Source organism: Mustela lutreola, chromosome 16 (genome assembly GCF_030435805.1).
Source record: "Mustela lutreola isolate mMusLut2 chromosome 16, mMusLut2.pri, whole genome shotgun sequence".
Lineage (NCBI taxonomy): Eukaryota > Metazoa > Chordata > Mammalia > Carnivora > Mustelidae > Mustela > Mustela lutreola.
In genome coordinates this window covers 48,602,241-48,624,680 of record NC_081305.1, presented here as the reverse complement: position 1 = coordinate 48,624,680, position 22,440 = coordinate 48,602,241, and the positions used below count along the sequence as shown (strand labels likewise).

The window sequence follows — 22,440 nt, the reverse complement described above, 5'->3', positions numbered from 1 at the left end:
CTGAAAGAGACAGACTTGAGTATTCTTTGCTACGTTTGGTGAAGAGTGGACGCTACTGGGTAAGGAGTAGGAGGGAATTGTAATAAACCATAGCAACCCCTGCTTGTTGAATTCTTCTTGAAGTCTCTGTGTCTTCGGAGATAAAGATGCTCCTTCCCTCCTGGTATATGGAGGGCAACGCTCACATGACAGTTTTATAACATGTTTCAGGGAAGAGGTGGGGGATGTTACAGTGACCCTGCTTCCAGTGTTTTCTCACACTCTCTGAGCTCCAATATGCCAAAGGGTCATATTTAGGAGTATGTTATCCTGTACCCCATCACATAACAAGTGATTAAATAGTGTTTAACCTCCCCACCACAGGGACGTTATGTGCTGCCTACAATTTTACCGTTGTTTGTGGATAAGGATCAGAAAGGTCTTTCTCCACCTCCTTTCCTGAACCCCAGCTATCCTGGATCATTGTGCCTGTGGCTGGGTCTTCATCTACCCTCAGATATCAGGTTTCTTGACTTAGTGCACCTCCACCATGATTCCCACCCCTGGCCTCAGCCAGGACTTATGAAAACAGGTATATTATGGTTGAAGGGAACATAAGATCAGAGAACTTCAAACTTCAGAGCAGCAGAGACACAGAAGCCTAGATTGCTGGTTTGGGGTGGCTGGTGGTAGAGCTGAGCGACACATGGTCATCACTCATATAATTTGTGACCCTCAGGCTCCAAGAGACCTTCCTCCCACTATGAAGAATTCAAATTTAAAAAAAAAAAAAACAATAACATAACTGCTAAGGTCAAGAAATAGTGGGGCATCTGAGTGCCTCAGTCGGTTAAGCGAATGCCTTCAACTCAGGTCACAATCCTACAGTCCCGGGGTTGAGCCCCACATCAGGCTCCTTGCTCAATGGGGAGCCTTCTTCTCCCTCTCCCACTCCCCCAGCCTGTGCTCTCTCTCTCTCTCTCTCTGTGTCAAATAAATACATAAAATCTTAAAAATAAGAAAAGGATAACAGAATAGTGAATTAACTTGACAGGGAATATCATTTCAAGACATATGCTATATAAAACCTATTGTACATTTTAAAATGTACAATTTTTTTCACCAATGACACTTCAAAAGATGAAATAAGTTAAATTTGTTTTAGCTTGGTGTAGACAAGAAGGCACACACCACCCCACCATTGCCACACCCTGACACACCAAACAGGAAGACACCTTTAGGAACAACCAAACAAAGAATCATACCTAGGATGGATTAAAAATGGAGACCTGGGGTGTCTGGGAGGCTCAGTCCACTGGACATCTGAGTTCAGCTCAGGTTAAGATCTCGGGGTTCTGTGTTGGAAACCCTCATCCTGCTGAGAGAAGCAAGAGGACTGCTTCTCCCTCTCCCTACCTCTCTACTCTTTCCCCTGCAAGAGCTCTTTCTCTCTCAAATAAATTATTTTCCTGCACACCAGGAAAAAAACAACAAAAACAATGACTATAAAAAAAAAAAACAACATAATCTGTTGAACCCTGAGGACACCCACACCCCTCAGCCACAAAGCCGGCCACAGACGCACTGCGGGAAACTCGCAGACACGCAATACACTCAGGCCAGCAGGTGTCTCTGGGAGCCCGGGACACCCTCCTCGCACACGCAGCACGGACAAGCATGCGCACACCACCGGCGACCCATACATCTGCAGACACAAAGCCAGGACACTCCAGGTCACCCTGCGGACGCGCACACGGCCTCTGCGTGACACCCAGGGCCCATGCTCAGCCCCATGGGTGGACTCGCCCCCGCCAGGGTCCTCTCCTGGATGCACACACCGGCCATGCTCCCATCCCCCAGTCCCAGCCGAGCAAGCGCACTCAGACTCGCGGGCGGTTCCTTTGCAAGCGTCCTTCTCGACCCCGAAAGTTCAGACGAGTCCATGTCAGGAGCCCCCACCCTGCCTGGCCTCTCTGTCCGAGGCTTCCTGGGGACGGGGTGTCTTTGAGGACCCCACCCGTCCAGGAGACGCCACCCTCTGCCCCAGTCTGACTTCAGGGCATTCCCAGATTCCTTCTCCTGTGTCCCAGCTGGCCAAGTGGGCCACTGACTCCGCTGCTCCCCAGTTGACCTGTCCACAGTCCCGGAGGGCCCTGAAGAGCCTCCACCTCCGCCATCAGACTGCCATGAGCCCTGGGCTGACCCTCCCGCCTCTAGGAGCCCTCGGCACCTGTCCCCAGATGCCCAGGCCCATCCTGGAGCGAGCCTGGAGGGTCCCCTCTCCTGGGCCAGCCCCATCCTCCCCTGTCCCCTGCAGTCTGTTTCCCTGCACACGGCCTGGACAAATCCTGGGAGCTGGAGTAGCTAAGCTGTTCACGGGTGTTCAGAGAAGGGCTGCCCGCCGGCACAGGCGACACCCGGCGTCGTGGGCGGGACTCTGAGGCACGTGTGCAACCTGGTCTCAGCTTCGCCTCAGCACTGCCTCTTGTCCCTGCAGCCCCGAAGACCATCCCCTCCCTGCTCTGTCCTGGGGCCCATCTCCTGGGACCCTACCTGTAGGGTCCCTGAGGTCCTACAGCCCCGACCCCTGAGGCAGGGCCCCACGCCCCCATTAGCAGTGCCATGGGCCCTCTGGGAGTAGCAGGTGCTGGCCGAGCTCTGGGCTGGGTCTGATTTAGGGAACATTCCCGGCTGGCTGCTCTCCTCCACTCTGCTCTGCTCTCTGTCTTGCAGGGGCCAGGAGGGCTGGCTCAGGGCATCTCCCAGGAGCTGGGGCCCCGGCGGGCTCACCACCCGGGCCCAGGAAACCCGCTGCACAAAGACAACACCAAGGATGACACCTCACACACGCCTCTCTCCTCTCCCCACCCTGCACACGCACAGGCACACATCTAAGACACGACAATGGCGCAGGAGACAGCGTGTGAGCACAGGACCCAAGGACAGAGGACGCTCGCGTTCATCATTAAAGAGCCTGAGACAGAGTTTGGGAGGCTAAGGTGCCTACAACTTTATTGTTATTAGGGGCTGAGGGTGGGGGGTGGGGTGGCCTCTCCCTCCACCTTCTCTCTGGCCCCCAACTGCCCGGCCCATGGGCCCTGCTGCCGGGGTCACAGAGGACTCTCCCCTTCCCCCTACACCCAACCCCACACCCCTGAATCTGCCCCCATACTGCCCACACACCCAGGAAACCTGCAGCACAAGCCAGTCCTGGGCCCTGGCCAGGCCTTGCAAGGACAGCAGGCAAAGCTCTGTGGCCAGGGGATGTCTGTGGGCCACAGACATGGTGCTCCAGAACAACAGGGGTCCAGGCGCCTGGCTGCGGGGATCCTGGTGGCTAGGCTGTGGGGGTGGGGCACACACGGGAGCCACGGACTCACCACGACCCCCAGGTGTCCACCGAGCCCCTAAGGGACAGCCGCCTGTGCACACGCACGCAGGCACACGCACAGACACACGTGTTCCTGGTCAACTGGCCTGCTTTCCAGAACTCTGACCCACTCCCTCTGCCTGGGAGGCCTACCAGGCACATGGATACCCTCGGGTCAGCGCACACACACACACACACACACACACGTGTGCATTCCCACACGCACCAACTCAGCAGACCTGTGGCACGCGCGCACGCACACACACACACACACACACACACAGACCTGTGCATCTATGGACGCCCATCCCAAAATTCCAAGTTCCCCTCTGGGACATGCAGACGCCCTGCCCTCTCTCCCTGACACCCAGGGCCGATCCCCCACCTCCACCACACCCCCCCTGCCCCCCGGAGCCCCTTCCTGGCTGTGCACCCTGGGCTCTCTCCCAGCCCCCACACCAGGCAGGCAGGCCGCGCGCACAGACTCACTGGAGGCGCCAAGGCTGGGTTGCAGGTGACCTTCTCCTCCTCCAGTCTTCAGATGCATCCTCCTTGGATGCCCCCAAAGGCAGCATGCCTCCCCCTCCCCCACCCAGGCAGCCACTCCAGTCTCCAGTCTCACACCCCCGCCCCACCTCCACCTTTCCCCAGGACCCTCCCCTAAGTTCCTTCTCCTGGGCCCCAGCGGCCAAGTCTATCCCTTTCCCCCTGACGCCTCAGTGGCCTGTGTATCGTCCTGACCCCTCCAGGGGTGCCTTCCTCCCCCCTCACAGTAGCATGGAGGGTGTCCCCAGCCATCCTCTCTGGGCTGCTCTGGGTGCTGTGTCGCTGGTCTTCTCTCCTGCAGGTGGCAGGAGGAATCCACGCAGCTCAGGGTGGCGGGCAGCTGGGAAGTGGCAGGGAAGTGCCAGCCGTCCTGGGGATGAGTCTCTGGTCCTCCACGGGGCTCCAGGCCGCTGGCACCCAGGGCAGGTGCACCTGGGCAGCGGGCTGCTGTCCCCCACGGCCCCGAGAGCCGTGGCTGTGTTGTGCTGCCCGAATCCCTCCACCGCTGGGAGGGCAGCCCCTTCAGCCCTTCCCAAAGCGGCCTGGCAGTGCAGCTGATGGGATTCCTACGAGGATCCTGACCCCCACCCCACCCCCACCCCCATCTGGGACCTGTCCAGATCCGGATCCCACCGCCACCCGGCCGGCCCCACACCCCCAGATCCGTGGCCCAGCCCTGAGCAGAGCGCGGGGGTCCTGTCAGAGCAGGACAGCAGCCACAGACTGTCCTTCCAAGTCCCAGTCCTGGGTCTGACTTGGCTCTTGCTCTCCCGCTGGGCAGGGGCGGGGCGGGGCGGGCTGGCTCAGAGCCTCTCTGGTTGCCTGCCCAGGGCCCCCTCAACACAGCCCCAGAGACTGCCCCGGACAAAGAGTGTGTGAGAAGAACTGCTCTCCCACAGCTCAGGGACACTCTCCACCCCCACTGCCCCCATGTGCTCTCCCAGGGCCAGTGATCCAAACAGGGCCAGAGAAGGACCTGGGGCGGGCGCCCTGGCCCTGAGGCCAGTGTGCTTGTGTTCACAGTAGGAGGGGGCGGGCAGAGGCTGCTTCCACCACCTCCTCCCTGGCCCCCACCTTCCTGGGAGCGCTGGCGGGTGGCCGGGGTCTTTTTAGGGCGCCAGAGTAGAGGGGCTCTCCCCCCACCCTTCCCCAAGACTCTGGCCCCCAGTCCTGGCAGGGACCTTCCAGACACAGGCCCATCCCTGCCCAGAAGGAAAAGCCAGGGTCACAGCCCTTGTGCCTGCCAGCTGCGCTCTGGGGAGGGCCCAACCGCGCCCTGCTCCCGCCCCTGGATGCTGGCGTCCAGGGCTGGCCGTGCTCCAGCATCGCACACGCGCTGACCCCAGCACAGGGAGACTCTCTCGGGCACTCACACACACACCAGCGCACCCTCAAAAGCTCAGAATCACCCCCTCGGGCTCACGGGCCTATATGTAAGAATGAAGACCCACAGTCATCCACACATGTGCGGGAACACAGCCCCTGCTCAGACTCAGACACACACACACACACACACACACACACACGACCTCCTTAGAACACGTGTGTACGTGTTCAGATAAAGATGGAGGCCTCCCAGAAGGACGTGCTCAGTGCAGTGGACCTCAGAGACCCCCTCCCGCCCCCACCCCCTCCCCGCCCAGGCTGGAAGGCCTGTTTGTAAATAGATCAGCCTCCCTCACACACACATACCCCGTCCCCATCCCTGCATCCCCTACGGGGGCCCCTCCTGGATCTGCCAGGCTGGGTCCTGGCCCCCCACCTCCAGCCGGGCATCGCAGGTCACCATCATCTCCAGCTTTGGGGAGGGTCTAAGCCCTGACAGGTGTCTCTCTGCCTGTATTCATTCTCCCCTCCAGCCTGGGTGGTTGTTTATTCTTCCTTTATTGTCCTCTCAAAAGTGATAAAAGTGACACATCCTTACTACAATCACCCCAAGAAAAAATTGAAAAGAAGAATCGTTCTTTTAATGGCTCCACCAAATCACAGCAGCCTAACCGGCAAGTCTGTGGGAGAAACTCTCTCTCTGTCCTAGATTAGGACTCTGGGGCCTGGTAGCTGTGCCTCTGGGTTGGTAGAGGACGCTCCTATTTGCTAAAAGGACAAGGCAATGATTTGCAGAGAGGACCAGAAATGAGAGACTTGCTTGTGGTCCAGTCCACGTCATGTTCTCCATTCCAGTCGCTAAAGTTAAAGATAACTTCAAGCAAGGAAGCTTCCCTAGTGTATGAGCTAATACATTCCTTTGTTGATGTTGGTTTCACTTAAGCTTATGGAAGTTGGGTTCCTGTTACTTGCAACCAGGAATGTAGTGAGTATGTTGAGACACATTCTTCCCTTATCCAGGAGGAATCCCCTCTACTCCTCCCACCTCCACAGATGTCTCACTTATTGCCTAAGTGCCAATAAAACTTTATTTACAAACACATGCCACAGAAGACCTCCACAGACAAAAGCAACCACAAGAACGAGCGCCTGCCACAGGTACTCCTCCCCAAGCCACCTAGCCCTACTCCTGAGATAATTTCCAGGAGGATGCAGCCACACTCCTAAAGATGGCTCCCTCTTCCCCCCCACCCAAAGATTTTTGTTTATCTGAGAGAGAGCTAGAGAGACCAAAAGCGGGAAGGCGGTGGGGAGAGGAAGTGGGAAAAGCACACTCCCTGCTGAAGTGGGAGCCCAACCTGGGGCTCGATCCCTGGGTGCTGGAATCCAGGATCAGGACCTGAGTCCAAGGCAGACACTTACCGACGGAGTCACCCAGGCGCCCCAGATGATTCCTTCTTAAAACCCCACTAGAGTTCTTGGAGATCCCCATGCAGGCTCTCTCCATCCTCCCCCTTAGTCTAGTGCCGGGAAGGAAACATCCTGGGGGTTGTGAAAGCAATCCAGAGAACCTGGGTCTGTCTTTCCTCCAAGCTGCTCTGGGAGCAAGCACAAAGTCACGCTCTGAACACGGAGGCACTCTCCACCTTCCGCATTCTGGCAAATTCTCCAGCGGTGATGCCAGCCATAGCCCCTCTTGAAGGCCTTCGAGTCCAGACCGCTCAAAAAGGAGGCGATATCTTACATTGTCCCACCACCAAGGCAAGGCTTCTCAAGCTGGGGGTTGTGCCATGTGTTGGTTAGCAAAATTGGTTTAGAAGGTTATGACTTTTTAAGCGAAAGAGAATCGGTGTGTACACACAATAAGGGTAGGTGGTGTGGCATTAAACGTGTCCTTCACATAGGCACAAACATGCGTTAAGGCATACGTAGAAAATACACACGTGTGTGTCTTACTGCAATACAGGGTATCTTTTATACCCTGGGTCATGGTCACAAAAGTTTGAGGGTTTCTCTTCCTTCCCTAACCACTCCCACAGTCCACCCTCATTTGTTTCAATTCGTCAGCTGTTCAGAGCAGGGATCGGTCAGCTTTCTTTGCCGAGGGTCTAAGAGCAAATATTTTAGGCTTTATGGAGCATCCGGTCTCTGTTGTGATCACTCGGCTTTGCACAGATGTGGTCATAGAGGATAGTTGCCTAAGTGCCAATAAAACTTTATTTACAAACACAGGCCACGGGGTGGGCTGGCCCTGGTTTGCCCACCTCCAATCTAGAGTCTCATTCCGTGCCCGCTCCTGCCATAGGTAAAGCCAAGCTGCTCTCTGCCCAAAAGTGCAGTCCAAACAGAAATGTAAATAGCTCTACTTTTTAAAGATATATTTCATGAAAATTTTAATGCTATGAATTTGAAAGCATAGAATATATAAAAAAAAATAGCAGTATTGTCTAGATTAATGTGCAAAACTTGAAAAATCTTTTAAAAAAATCTTTTCTGAGCCTCATTTTCTCAGCCATGACATGGGATGGCATCAGTTCCTATTTTATAAGGCTCCGGAGAGGATTCCAGGGGGCCAGGTAACGTAAAGTGCTCGGTGTCACACATGGCAGGTGAGGTGCTCAGGAAATGTCAGCATATATGAGTAGCATTATCAGTCACTGATGGGCTGTTCTGGCCCAGACAGAGGGGAGTGTCTTGTGGGCACGATGCTGGCCAGCCCTGAGACATCAGAACCATCTGTGGGGACAGCAGTCTCAGAGCCCTTCGTGGAACACTACACTTGGCCATGCTGCCCTCTGTCTCTGGCTCACTTTCTCGGGGCTATGTTGCAGGAGGATTTTGATAAAAGATCCAAAACGGGGCCCACTCAGAACCTTCTGCAACAATGGGTATGTTCTCCACCCGCACCGTCCGATTCGGCAACGGCTGTCATGTTTGGCCACTGCACCCTGGCTGCGTGCAGCTAATGAAACACTGTACGTTTTATTTATGTTTATTCATTTAAATTTAAATCATGACACACTGTTTAGTGGTTACTGTAGTGGACTATTTCTGAAATCCTTCTTAAATCTAATTAATTATGGTGCTGCTCCTGATATCTGAGGTCAGAATATTCCTTGTAGATGGAGGTGACTGATGCGTCATATGGTTCGGAGGATTCTTTGCCTTTGTCTTTTCTCTGCCAGTGGCAGCAATAGGCTGGGACAACCAGAAATAGCCCTAGGCACTCCCCAAACATCTAGGGGAGCCACATAGCGCTGTCCCCTGAATGAAGACCGCTGGTCAGCTAGCAACCCGCCAGCAGGTGCAGTCCATCTCTGCTCACAAAGTTGACGTCATCGTGACTTCTCCGGGGATTAGGAAGGTGTGGGTCCAGACTGAAGGCTCCCCCACATGCGGAGCTCACTGTCTCTTTCTGGCGTGCACTTTCTGGTGGAGCACCAGGGACGAGAGCCGCCTGAAGGCCCTCCGGCATTTGGGGCACGGGTGCAGCTTCCCCGTGGTGTGGATTTTGCGGTGATTGATGAGTGTGGAGCTGTCAGTGAAAGCTTTCCCACACTCAGAGCACACATATGGCTTCTGGCCGGCATGCATCCTCTGGTGTCTCTCGATGCTCGACTTACAGCGGAAGGCCTTTCCGCACCCCTCACACTGGTAGGTGTGAGTCTCTCTGTGGCCCTTCTGATGCTTGAGAAGGGCTGCCTTGCGCCGGAAGGTTCTCCCACACTCCTGGCACCGCTCCGAGGGCCCCACCTGGTGAACCCTCCTGTGCTCTGACAGGTGGGAGCTATTTCGGAAGTACTTCCCACACTGGCCGCACTGGTAGGACTTCTCCTCCTGATGAATCCGATGGTGTTCAAAAAGATGTGAGTTGCATCGGAAGGCTTTCCCACACACTTTGCAATGGTACGGCTTCTCCCCCGTGTGGATTCTCTTGTGCTCCGTCAAGGACGAGCTGCGGCCAAAGGATTTGTCACACTCACTGCACTGGTACGGCTTCTCCCCCGTGTGCACCCTCCGGTGACGAGTAAGCTTTGTGCTCTGCTTGAAGGTTTTCCCACACTCCTCACACTTGAAGGGCTTCTCTCCCGTGTGGGTCCTATAATGGCTGCTCAGCGTGGAACTGCTGTTGAAGGCTTTCCCACACTCCTTACACTTGTAGGGCCTCTCGCCGGTGTGAATCCTATAATGTGTGAAGAAGTAGGAGCTGTGCCGGAAGGACTTCCCACATTCATCACATTTGTGGGGTTTCTCTCCTGTGTGGATCCGCTCATGCTCAATGAGATGGAGGGTCTGGTTGAAAGTTTTCCCACATTCTTTACATTTAAAGTGTGGCTTTCCCCGTTGAATTTTTGGACGATTCTGCTTTGGGAAGCCTGGCACCTGGCTTTTCCCAAGAATATCTTTTTTTAGGGTCTTCTTTTCTGGAGGGGTGCTCCGTGATGTCGTTGCTGGTGGTGGATGGCTCAGACATCTCTTCACAGCCGTGGACTCATGGTTTTGCTTTGTAGGGAGAACTTTTTTGTCTGAGTCTGCAGCCAGGCTGGGGCCAGATTTTTGTATGCTCCTCGGTGGCCTGTCCTCAGTTTCCGAAGTCCCTTCTGTTCTAGCATTCTTTTGGACCATTTCCTTTGCCTTCCCCAGGGTTGGCTTCGTAGAGATGTCTGGCTTTAGAAATGTCGTGTTCGGCATAAGCTGTGTCTTCTTGTCTGAAAGGGACTCAGAATGTAAATCTCTCTCTCTTTTTTAGCGCCATTGTCTATCTTTGGTTGAAAATGTTTTGTCCGAGTATAAAATACATACAAAAAAAGCTCACAAATATAAATGTTTGAAGTGATTAGAATTCACATCATGCCAGCCAAAAAAAAAAAAAAAAAGGTGATTTTGCGAGGGGATGAAGGTATTCTCTAAACTTATTGCCATAATCATTTCATAATATATATACATACCACATTATCATGTTATGCACCTTAAGCCTATACGTTATATCACAATAAGCTCACACAACTCTATCCTAAGAAGGCTGGAAAAAGAAAAGACAGCCAGTTCAAATGAGGTGGAAATAAAGAGGGGAAAAGAATCAATGAGAAAAGGAGTTGGCACAGAAAAGAGAAAAAAAGGGGCGCCTGGGTGGCTCAGTGGGTTAAAGCCTCTGCCTTCGGCTCAGGTCATGACCCCAGGGTCCTGGGATCGAGCCCCGCATCGGGCTCTCTGCTCAGCAGGGAACCTGCTTCCTCCTCTCTCTCTCTGCCTGCCTCTCTGCCTGCCTCTCTGCCTATGTGTAATCTCTGTCTGTCAAATAAAATAAATAAAATCTTTAAAAAAAGAAAAGAGGAAAAAAAAGAGATCCTGTATCAGAATAATTACTTAAAGACAAAATTCAAGCAACACTCCAGAAATAAAACAAGAGCTGATCTCTGGATTGAAGGGACAGTGATACAGAATGTTCCATACTAAATGCAACTGTATTATAACCTGTTATTTATAGTCCATGAACCCTGTGCAAGTTGGAAGCATGGTCAGTTCTTAATGTTCCCTTATCACTAAAATAAAACTGTGTTTCTATCTGTAAGTAAGAGGAATAAAATTTTTTGGTGAGAATTCACAACGTGAGCACATTCATGAGTACAGTGCCAAGATTAAGATCAAGAAACAGAACCCTCGAAGCACTGTCCCTGATGCAAGCCCTTAGCCCACTCCCTCCAATGACCCTCTCCCTTTCGAAAAATCAAGATCCTGCCTTCCAATGGCATAGAATGGCTTTGGCTCTTTTTGTACATTATGTAAATGCAACCTTTTAGCGTACACCCTTTCATCCTGGCTTCTTTCTTTCACTCAACTGTTCTATGAGATTCATCTGGATTATTGCTTGTAGTCACAAATCATTCATTTGCCTTGCTTATAGGGTTCCATAGCACGACTATGCCACAATGTGTTTATCTATTTCGTTGTTGATAGGCATTTAGGGAGTCCCCCCTTTGGGACTATTAAGAACTGAGTTGCTATTAACATCCTGTGCTCAGCGGGGAGTCTGGGTCTCCCTCTCCCTCTGCCTCCTGGTCCCCCTGCTTGTGCTCTCGCTCTGAAACTGCAGAGGTGACACTGGAATGAGGAAGAGGCTTACTGTTATTATTTTTTTTTAATAAAAACACCTGGTTACTATTTGGGATTCTTTTCTTTTTTTAAGATTTTATTTATTTATTTGACATAGGGAGAGAGAGAGCAAGGTGGGGGCGGAGCGGGGGAAGCAGAGGGAGAGGGAGAGAGAGAAGCAGGCTCCCGGCTGAGCAGGGAGCCACATACAGGCCTCGATCCCAAGACCCTGGGATCATGACCCCAGCTGAACACAGACGCCTAACTGACTGAGCCCACCTGATGCCCCTCTATTTGGGATTCTTACTAAATTCATGTATTGTCTTTATTTTTAAAGATCTGTTTATTTATGTTAGAGAGAGAGTGCTCCAGAGCACACGGAGGGGAGGGGCTGTGGGGGAAGGAGAGAGAAACTCTAAGCAGACTCCGAGTTCAGCATGAAGCTCAATCCCAGGACCAGAGACCATGACCTGAGCAAAACCAAAAGTCAGTTGCTTAACCGACTGAGCCACCCAGGCGCCCTTTAAATCCATGTATTTTCTTAAAGGAAAAGCTCTCTCGCTATTCTCCTATATTCTCCAGGTTCAGACGCTGATGGGGGATAGTTGTGCTGCCCCGGAAACATACTGTTGTTTCTCCAAGTCAACGGAGGGCTACTCAACGGTGACGATCTTAAGGATTTAAGTCACGTCCCAGACCAGTCTTTGCCAAAGAACTGCTATAAACATCTTTCTAACCATGAACACATCGATACACACATACAAGGAGGAAAGTGAACAGGTGCTCGCTGAAGCAGTCGGGAAGAGCACTGGGAGGGGACTGCTGGCAGAATTGCCAGATAGTGCAAAGGCCCTGAATTAGGGTGTCAGTGGCTGGCAGCCCAGCTCTGATACAGAGGATGTGGCCAAGGAGAGCTGGAATGAGATCCCAAGAGGCCAGAGGAATGGAAAAGCATTTCTGGAAAGCAACATGCCCTGCCAGGCTTCTCCCTTCTCCTCATACCCCTCAGCGTGCTGGGACTTCGGGGAGAATTTCTTGTGGAGATGCCATGGCATCTCCTCCTACTCACCAGTGGACACGGGGCTCTCGCTGACTCCAGCACTGCTCTGCTGGGGCTCTTGAGGGACGTCTCTCTCCTTGACACAGGGCTCATCTCCTTGCTCTAACCTGGTGATCAGCTTGGGTTTGAAGAACCGATACCCTGCTCCAGAGAAGGGGAGAAGTGCTGGAGGCCTCCCAGACTGCCATTCCAGGCCGAGTTTGCACAGAAAGAAGTGTGTTTATGTTCTGCTCCCAGTTCCAGAACGCTGGTTTTCCCCTACCCCTGCCACAGCACACACAGAGCAATTCTCTCAAACACTGCTGGGGTCCTACAAGTCAGCTCAATTCTGATACCATCTACCTGGAGGTAGGCGTGCATCCCACGGTGGAGGGTTTAGTCCCAGGAGACTGACCAACCCCTAGTTCAGACACCAATCATGAATCCAAGTCGTCACCTGTGCCTCTGACTCACAGGCTATGGGTTGGAGGTTGCAACAACCCCCTTCTTGGGCTTGCTGAGTTTGCTAGACCAGCTCACGGAACTCCAAGAAACATTTTACCCACTAGATCACCAGTTTATTATAAAAGGATATAACTCAGGAACAGCAGGTAGAAGAGATGTATAGCTCCAGGTATGGAGAAAGGGTGTGGGGCATCCGTGCCCTCATACGCCACCCCTCCTCCACAGATCCCCACTTGCTCACCAGTCTGGAAGGTCTGCAAACACTGTCCTTTGGTGGGGGGGTTGTGGAGGCTTAATTACACAGACAAAATTGATTAAATCACTGGCCATTAGTGACTAATTCAGCCTCCAGTCCCTTCCCTCTCCCTAGAGGTCAGGGGGTGAGACTGAAGGATGGTTCCCCTGGCAACCAGCCCTCCTCCTGAGGTGTTTCCCCAGTGTCACCTCATTAACAGCAAATGACACCTTCATTCCTCTCACTAGCTAAGACATTCAAAGGTGTTGGGAGTTCTGTTCTAGAAACAGGCGGGAGACCAAACAGGTGTTTCTCATCATGAATCACAAAATCGCAAAGACACGAAGGACCTTGTAAGAAGCACAGGGCCACCGCCTCACCAGCCTCTCCCTCCCCACCGCACCAGCACGAAGGTCTGCGGGGGGGCCCCCCTCGAGGTTCCCAGAGAATGCAGCCCACCCTCAGAGAGCAGGACAGCCAGCCAGCCTCTCCCTGTTGCACTGGCCACTGCGATTGGCTCAACTGCTGTCCAGCCAGCCTCTCCCTGTTGCACCGGCCACTGCGATTGGCTCAGCTGCTGTCACATGACCAAAGCCAGCTCCAATCGGAGCAAAAGTCAGACTTTGGGAGAGAACACCTGGTCCCAAAGGGTCTACCATTTGGGTTGCAAGGGAATTACAATGCTGGTGCCTCCCCGCTGCCGGCGGCTATCTCGAGACCGCAAAGCAGAGCCAGGCTTAGAAGGAAGCCGATACCACCAAACCTTAGTGCGTGAGACCAGTCCTAGCGCAGAGCTCATCCAAGTCCTCCGAACTGTGGGGACCTTGTCCTTACCCAAGGAGGCCAGGTTCCCATAGTTCTCCAGCATCACCTCTTTGTACAGGTCCTTCTGGGCGGGCTTCAGCAGCTGCCATTCCTTCTGGGTGAAGTACATGGCCACATCCCTGAAGATCACAGGTTCCTGTAACCCAAACCCCCATTCGTATTCACCCAGGGCCTGGTCCTGCACTTGGCCCAGGACAGCGGGTGGAAAGCCAACAGAAGTTGGGGACGTGTTCAGAGTTCTGTGCCGTGTCAGCTTGCAAATAAGGCCTGGGCTCCTTCACCCTGCCCCACATCCACACCCTTTGCTACGTGGCTATGCTGTGTGCTCCTGTTCACTTGGCCATAGAACTTGCTGGGGCCAGTGGGGTGTCAGCCAAGTGTGAGAGAAGCCTGAAAAATGCTTATGCAATCAGCACTGACTTCTCTCTTGGGCCTCCACCGCCTCCAGGAGGAAGCGCTGTCCAGGCTAGCCTCTGGGGATGAAAGACAGTAGAGCAGTGCCAAGTCACCCCAGTCCTCTCAGCAAAGTCACCTCAGGCAAGCTGACAAGGCAGAGTCCATCCACCAGGCACATAAAGGAGCCTAGCAACACCCACAGAGGCACACAGCCAAACCCTTATTGCTATGTGCCCCTGACCTTCCATGGGGGTGGTATTTACACAGCGTTATTGTACACACTCAGTGTGTTCATGGGCTTCATGAAGGGGTGAAGGAAGGGAGGCTACCTATGAATGTTGGAAGCGGCCCTTTCACTCACCAGTTGTACGGTCACCTGGGAATCTGTTTCCAATGAGGTAGATCGATACCTTGATGGTTAGGAGCAAAGGCTCCAGGGCCAGACTCCCTGAGTTCGAATCTTGACTACTTAGGATCTGTGTGACCTTAGGCAAGTGATGTGAGCTCTGTGCCTTCATTCTCTTAAAAATGGGAATAATACAGTACCATGTCCTGGAGCTGTGAGGATTAGGTGGATGAAAATAGGTAAAGAAGTTAGCTCTATGCCTTGTACATGCTCAGTGCTCAAGAAATGTCAATTATTTTAGGGTACCTGGGTGGCTCAATGGGTTAAACCTCTGCCTTTGTCCTGGGTCATGACCTCGGCATTGGTATAGGGCTCTCTGCTTAGCAGGGAGCCTGCTTCCCCCTTTCTCTCTGCCTGCCTCTCTGTACTTGTGATCTCTGTCAAATAAATAAATAAAATCTTAAAAAAAAAAAAAAGAAAAGAAAAGAAAGAAAGAAATGTCAATTATTCTAAATATTTGTTTAGAAGGGGAGAGGATTCTAGTCAATGTGATAGATTAACAAAGCAGAAAAGGTGAGTGCTGGACACAATACCCATTTTCCTTTGCCGTAATAATGGAAGCTACAGGTGAGCCCGTGCTTGCACAGACCAAAGACTACATTCCCCAGCATCCCTTGCACTGGGGCAGCCATGTGACTACACTCGGGCCAATGAGGTGCGAGCAGAAGAGCTGCCTGCGTCTTCTGTGCTTTGGCCTTTGAGACTAAGCACCTGTTCCACTTGCAGTGCCCCAGAATGTGGACCGGCCACGCAGGGCCGAGTCGCCCTCCTCGGCTGTCCACACACACTGTCACCGTGAGGAATAAGTAATGTCGTCTGAGCGAAGCAGCCATATTTTGGGATGTCGTATTATAGCAACCAGAATTATGTGGCTGGGGAGATCCAGCCCCGGGACAGGCAGGGGTGTGGAGGGTGACAGGTGCAGAGGGACGCAGGAGCACAGGTGCAGAAGGCGCAGATGCAGAAGGGCGCAGGTGCAGAAGGGCGCAGGGTCCGTGGCCACAGAGAACGCCCGGAAGGCCTGGAGTAAGAGCCCCAGCGCGCATTTCCTGAAACGCTAGAAAAGGCTGGAAAGGGAAGGCCCTGCAGAGCGTTGCCACGGAGGAGGTGCCGAAGCAAAGGGAGCGGCTGGAACGGGAGAGAGCAGAGCAGACAGGGAACGGTGTTCGCTCCCGGAGTGGGGTCCGCGCCCCTCAGTGTGAGGGCCGGGCACGGGGCTGGGCTGCCCGCCTGGCCGCGCGCCGCCTGGGGACTTGCCTTCCGGCGCCTCAGTCTCCGCATCTGTAAAATGGGAAGAATACAGAGTAGTGCTGCCTCCTGGCGGCGAGTGTGAGCATTCGACAGGACAGTCCAAGAACAGAATCCGCAACCGCGGGTAGCACTTTAGTAAGAAAGGGCTGGAACCTCAGCTGCTCAACTCTGGCCTCAGCTGGTTTCTTCAAACTGTCTGCTTTCATACAAATGTAAACTGCTTTTCCAACGGGAACCACCCCACCCCCCACCTCCTCTCCACCCCCAACCCCTGCGCAGCTATGACGGTTTCTGGCAGGGCTGTGACCTCTAGCACTTTGCTCCTCTTTGGGACTAACATCATGGCCCCATTTCATCCTCACAAGGTAGCCTCCGTGCTTTCTGCATTCTACAGACAAGGAAATGGGGTAGGAAAGCACCAGTAACTTGCCCACTCATTACGATCAGATACAGGGGTGGGAGGGCTCTGGGGGCATCAAGTCGAGATGACAACATACCCTTCTTTGGGGGGGGGGGGGTCAGGAATCTGCCACCATTCATGTTACAAACCTTACAGGTCAGATGCTGTCTGAAAACAGCACAGATGTGAGTTCATTTACTCTCCAGAATAACCCCTGGATGGCCCATGGAAAACATAGTAGCCCCATTTTACAGATGAGGAAACTGCAGTGGGCCTGGATTGTTCAGGAACAGACCCGGATCCCACAGCCATGAGTGGCTGAGGGGGGATTTGAATCCACAGTCAGACTCCAGAGCTTTCGCTTTGGGCTGTTCCAGGCTGACATTTGCAGTCATGAGGCACAAAAGGGCCATGGGGATGGCACCCCACATGCGATGCCCCTTTCTTTGCAAAAGCACCCCTTCCCTCTTCCGGGGTTTCTTGGCTCTACAGAGTGAGCCCATCTGGGGACCAGATCATTCCTTGCTGTGGCTTGCAGGCTGTTGAGCAGTGTCCCTGGCCTCTACCCACCCCTCCTGTGCTGACACCCAAACACTGTTTCAGCCACTGCCAGTGTCCTCTGGGGGAACGAACAGCCTCTGGCTGAGAATCATTGTCTTGTCCCAGCCTGCTATTCTCATGGTTGTATCACACAGTGATAACTACTCTGAAGAAAATTAAGCAAGGCATGACATTAGGGAGTGAAGAGGAGGAAGTGAGCAGGGAGGCTTCCTGGAGGAGACAACATTCCAGCCGGGGTAGAAATTAGGAAAGAGAAGAAGGAAGGAAAGAGGCCCAGGAAAACCATCCCCTCTGGGATGGGGCCATATCCTTTTGGGGTGAGGGACAAGGGGAGCCCTGCCATGCGAGGGTCTCCGCCAACCAGAGAGGGTGGCAAATGCACCTGCCTTCTCCGAACTGAGGGGCCCTCTGGTCAAATGGAGAGGGCTTACCGTGCTCCAGGTGGGCCGGAATCTGACTGGTAGTCTTCCCTTCTTTTTGGAGAGGTTCTCTGAAGTAGGAACAGGGCTCTGAGAAAGCAGGTCTGGCAAGGAAGAAGGAGTAATGAGGTCATCCTGCCCTCTCTGGGTGGGGAAGCTCAATAAAATCCCAGTGATGAAACCCACAAGAGATGGATGAAGACTTGCTGTGTGCCACGCCATCTTCTAACTACTGTACAGGTATCACCGTATTTGGTTTTTCATAATAATGCTACAAGATAGCTACTATCATCATCCCACTTTACAGATGAGGACATGGGCACAAAGAGGTTAAGACACTCACTCAAGGTTGCGCAGGGGTGCCTTAAGACATGCATTAAACTGCATCCCAAAGCTCAATGGGGAACAGGCAGGAAATGTCAGTGAGTGAAGGCGCTGGGGTTAGACAATGGCACCAGAGTCTGTGATGGACTATATGACACCCAGGATCTCAACTGCTCCCATCTGAGAGAGGCAAAGAGTCCAAGACCAAATTAATACACTTTAAAATACCAGAGAGTGACAGACATCATAACCAAAATAAGCTAGGTTGGAATGAAGGCAGATCCCTGGATGCTACTTTAGTTAGGACAGTCAGGGCTGGCTTCTCTGAGGAGCTAAGACTTTGTTTTGACCTTCATTTTGAAAAGGAGATGGCCAAGTGAGCATATAAAGGAAGAGTGTTCTTGAGCAGCATGAACAAAGGCCCTGAGGTAGAATGTTAAAGGTGAAGCTAAGAGGCCAGGGGTGGCCGAAGCCTGCAGAACTGGAGAGGGAGAGATGGGAGTGGTGAAGTCAGGCCAGCAGGGTCCAGTCCCTCAGGGCCACTGGAGCCCCTGTATAGAATTTGTATCATTCTCCAGCTTTAGAGCTCCGACAGGACCTGATCCTCATTTTTTTATAAGATGCCTTGGCCTACTGAACGGGGAACAGTCTGGAGGAGGCAAGAGTGGAAGCCAGGAGACCACTTGGCACAGGGAGACAGTAGTTTGTAGCTTCTTCCTGGATCAGAGTACATGGGTAATTTCCTGAGGATATGGGGGAAAGTGGTTTCTTAGATTTTAAGACACAGCATCCCAACTCATCTGGTTCGTCTGGCTGATCTATCAGTGAACAACTGCACTCCTGAGCACTTTTACCAGCGAAAGGAAATCACACATTTGTGCAAAAACCTCTGCTCGCGATAGCCAGCAACTGGAAACAATCCAGGTGTCCCTCCAGAAGTAGAGCCATGTCACGGAACCCCACTGAGCAATAAGGTGGGATGAAGCGTGGGTTCCCACAGCAGCCCGGATGGCTTTCCGGGGCACCGTGCCCAGTGGGAAGGAGCAAATCTCAGAAGGTCACCAGCTGCAGGGTTCTACTGATACAAGGTTCTCAAAATGAGAGAATCACAGAGATGGGGATGATTTGTCGTAGCCAGGGGCCAATCTCCAGGGTAAAACTTCCCACCATCGCTGGGCCCTAGAGGCCTGCCTCCCCCCCTCCTGCCCACAGTTTTCCACCCTGTGTTTCTCTTACCGCCTTTGTCAGATGGCTGGGTCTTCACCTCCATGGTCCCCTCCCTCCACGGTGCTGAGAGGCAGGACTCTGTGAGGTGCAGGACTCTGCTAGGGGCGGAGACCAGAGTAGTTAGGGTGTGGGCCATGGTGTCGGGAGCCCCAGTTCTAGTCCCAGCACCAGAGAAGCCATGTGGTCTGGGGCAGGTGATGCCACCTCCCCACCATTCTGTGTCCTCAACTGTGGAGGAGAGGTGTTAGCCACACTTTCTTCATAGAGTCACCTTCAAGGCCAACTGGGTAGTTTATGGACAGTGCTTGCCATGGTGCCTGGCAAGGCCAAGGCCAGGGCTCGTGCGGCCCTGACGGGGATGCTTGGTTACCCAGGCATACAGCAGGCCTCTGATGCCGGGCATACAGCAGGCACTCAATACATATTGCTCATGGCCAGCCCTGGTGTTGCTGTCTTTCTGGCCCTGAAAGCTGTAAGTCAGCCTGATGTTCAGAGCTGGACCTTGCCTCGCCTGGCGAGTGCTTATACCCTCTTTCCTGGGACTGTGGTGAAGACCAGTCCTCAGGAGCCTGCACCACAGCCTTGCGGGGGAGGCCCGCTCTGCCACGGCGCTGCTGGGAGGGCCAGCCCTGGGATCCAGGGATCTGGGGACCCTGGTCTGACCCAGGCAGGAAGGCCCTGCAACAAGGCAGGACTGCAGGCCAGTCTGTCTGGCGGGTGGAGTGGGACTTCCAGTCTGATGGACACTGGCTGTGAAGCTGAAAGGATCAGGATGGCCTGATTCTTTACTAACAAAAAGCACACAGCAACCTGACACTTGAATTTTGAGATAAAAAATTGAATAATTTTTAGTGTAAGTATGTCCCAAACAATGCATGGGATACGTCTATATTAAAACTTTTCTTTTTACTTACTTATTTGAATAAATTCTTTTCTCTTTTTTTTAAGAAGTAAGCTCTGTACGCAACATGGGGCTGCGACCTCTGAGATCTGGAGTCAGGCTCAAGGAACTGAGCCACCCAGGCGCCCCCCTGAGTCAATTATTTTTAAGTATAACGTGGCAAGTTCCATGCAATAGTTGGAACATATTTATACTAAAATGTAATGCACATTTATGCGAAACTCAAATTTAAGTGGGTGTCGTATAGTTTTTAGGGGAGTCCTATTTGTTAACCGGCAACACACAATTTGGGAGTTTTTAGCCTCCTTGCTCCTTCAGCTTTGCCTGCCATAAAAATGAAGCCATTAAATGATGATATATGCAAACTGTGTGTGATTCAAATCTTGTCCAGCGATGATGCCCAAATGCCTCCTGAGGGGCTCCCTGCTTCTCCACTTTCCCCAAACTCCCCTCAGGACTGCCCCCCGCCCAGTTTTTCCATGCTGCAGCAGGCCAAGTCACTAACATAGCCTCCTGACCTCCATCTGTCTACTCTAACAACCCAGAGCTAACCTGAATTTCGCTGCCTCCCCCATCAAACTAGCATGCCTCAAGTCTGACCATCCTGCCTCCCACATGGACCCAGCCTCCCCAGCAGGTCCTGGAGTGAGTCCCCAGAGGAGCAGTTCCAGCATCGTCTTTCGCTTCATTTTTCTCCCCAACAATGACAGGAGGAACTTTGAGACCCAGGGGCACAGAAAGACCCGAAAATGACAATGGCTCTGGGGGCTAATGCCTGGTCCTCAGCCTGGCTCTGAGGCATGGGGGCCACACCAGTGGAGTTTGGGCATCAGAGTGCCCGGTGTCCCGAGGCCCAGATGGCTGACGGCCAGTGCGTAGCCTGAGGGTGCCTCCTCCCAGACCCAGGGTGGCAGGGCAGCAGGAGCCTGTGATAGCAGGGTGTCCCTGGGCGCTTTGCCCCAGCACCGCCAGAGCACTGTTGCGGGGAAGCGACAGCCACGGGCTGTCCTCTCTGCCTGGAGTCTAAACCAACAAGGGCTTCCTCCCGGGCAGCCAGTCCTCCGGGCACGGGCTGGGTCCACTTGCCCTGAGTGTCTCCTTGGAGCCCGCGCGGGCGGCTCGGGAGATGCCCAGAGACCGCCCCGCGGGAACCAACAAACTTCTGCAATCAAACAGGTAGAAACACACAAACCCACTTTGGAGTACACACTAGCACAAGCACACACGCACACTCAGTCACAGATACAGATGAACACACTCACACACACCCATATTTAAACAAGACACACACTCAAATACACACACACACACACACCAGCACACACAGACTCAGATGCACACGAGCCCACTCAACGGTGGACACACTCAGAGTCGCACAAACGCCCACAGTGGCAGCCACACTTACACAAGCACACAGACAGTCTTCACCTGTGTGTTCCCCCCCACACGAGTTCACACAACCACACAGGTGCAGACACATCAGACACATCGGAAGGTACGCACAAACTCATGCCAGCAGGCACAACGTCCCACGCACAATCATACACAGAGGGAGGCACACAACCAAACCGAGCCACACCCAGGAGTCAGACACGAACTCACACAGTCAGATACACACAGTCTCACAACTGCACAAAAAGTCATGACCCACCAGGATTCACAGACACACAAGCCCACACATTCGGCCACACTCACCGGCGGACTCAGGGTGACACAAACTGACACCCTCCCGCGAAGAAGACGACAGCTACCCCAACTCAGACGCCACAGGGGAGGCAGCTGCAGTGGGACACACTCAGATGCCCGCAGCCGCACAGCCCCGCAGCCGCCTGCACCGCCCGCGGTCGGAGAGATGCGGAGCCGCGGGCTGCGAGGTCCCGCAGGAGCTCCCGCGCTGGGACGGACGCCGCTCTACACGTGGCCACCCGTCCCGAGTCGGGGCCTCGCGCGCGGGCACCCTCAAAGCCACGCGCCCTCCCTCGCACACTCACCTGCGCGGAGCGGATCGCTACCTCGGAGCCCCCACCCCCACACACCCGCCGTCGTCCGCGGTCCAGCGGCACTGGAAGGGCGGACGGGACCGCTCCTCTCCTGCTAAGCGCGCAGCCCAGCCACCCCGCTTCCTCTGCCAGACCCCGACCCCCCCAGACCCACACACGCTCCCTTCCCGTAGCTCCCCGGTCCTCTCCCGCCGCAAACTCACCGCCCCGCGCGCAGCCCGCGGTCTCCCCGAGCTGAATGAGGCTGAGCGGAATTCAAACCCCGTCCCAAGTGCGCGCCAGCGCCGCCCGCCAAACTACCAGTCCCAGAAGTCCCCGCGCCTCGCCGCTCCCGCCGCTCTGTGTCCGCTAAGGAGCCCAAAGCCAGGGTGGGGGCGCGAGGACCGCTGGGAAATGTAGTCCCTAGACCGAGGGGGGCGGCGCCGGGCGCTCCGCGCTTCAGGGGCGGTGGTGGCTGGGAGGTGGCAGGATGTCCCATTCCTCCCACCCGGCAGAAGGGAAGGTCTGGGTTCCCGCAGAGGGAAGGAGCTTTCGAGGAAGAGTGGACTTAAAGCTCTGCAGTCCTCCCTTTTACCTGGCAGTAGTGGCCCGTAGTGACCCCACCTCAAAATTTTCAGCATCCCTCCGCAGCCGCTGGAGGCCAAGATTCACTCAATGAAAAGGAAATCAAAACAGAC

General features: G+C 53.8%; 1 protein-coding gene across 1 annotated transcript; it reads right to left on the bottom strand.

Annotated features, from left to right (window-relative positions):
- Window positions 1–5,760: 5,760 nt before the first annotated feature.
- LOC131818164 (zinc finger protein 383-like) lies at window positions 5,761–22,018 on the bottom strand. The gene is made up of 6 exons (XM_059152375.1): window positions 21,967–22,018; window positions 18,872–18,957; window positions 17,324–17,415; window positions 13,888–14,014; window positions 12,384–12,515; window positions 5,761–9,930 (listed from the first exon to the last, which is right to left on the bottom strand). The coding sequence occupies exons 2-6, from the start codon at window positions 18,903–18,905 to the stop codon at window positions 8,624–8,626; spliced, it is 1,692 nt and encodes a 563-aa protein (XP_059008358.1). The 5' UTR covers window positions 18,906–18,957; window positions 21,967–22,018; the 3' UTR covers window positions 5,761–8,623.
- Window positions 22,019–22,440: the final 422 nt, after the last annotated feature.

Coding starts and splice junctions, on each gene's coding strand:
- LOC131818164 (XM_059152375.1), bottom strand. CDS start 18,905: ATGGAGGTGAAGACCCAGCCATCTGACAAAGGCG. Junction 14,015..17,323: donor TCCGGCCCACCTGGAGCACG/GTAAGCCCTCTC, acceptor TTTGGGTTACAG/GAACCTGTGATCTTCAGGGA. Junction 9,931..12,383: donor CGAGAGCCCCGTGTCCACTG/GTGAGTAGGAGG, acceptor AGTCCCTTTCAG/ACAAGAAGACACAGCTTATG.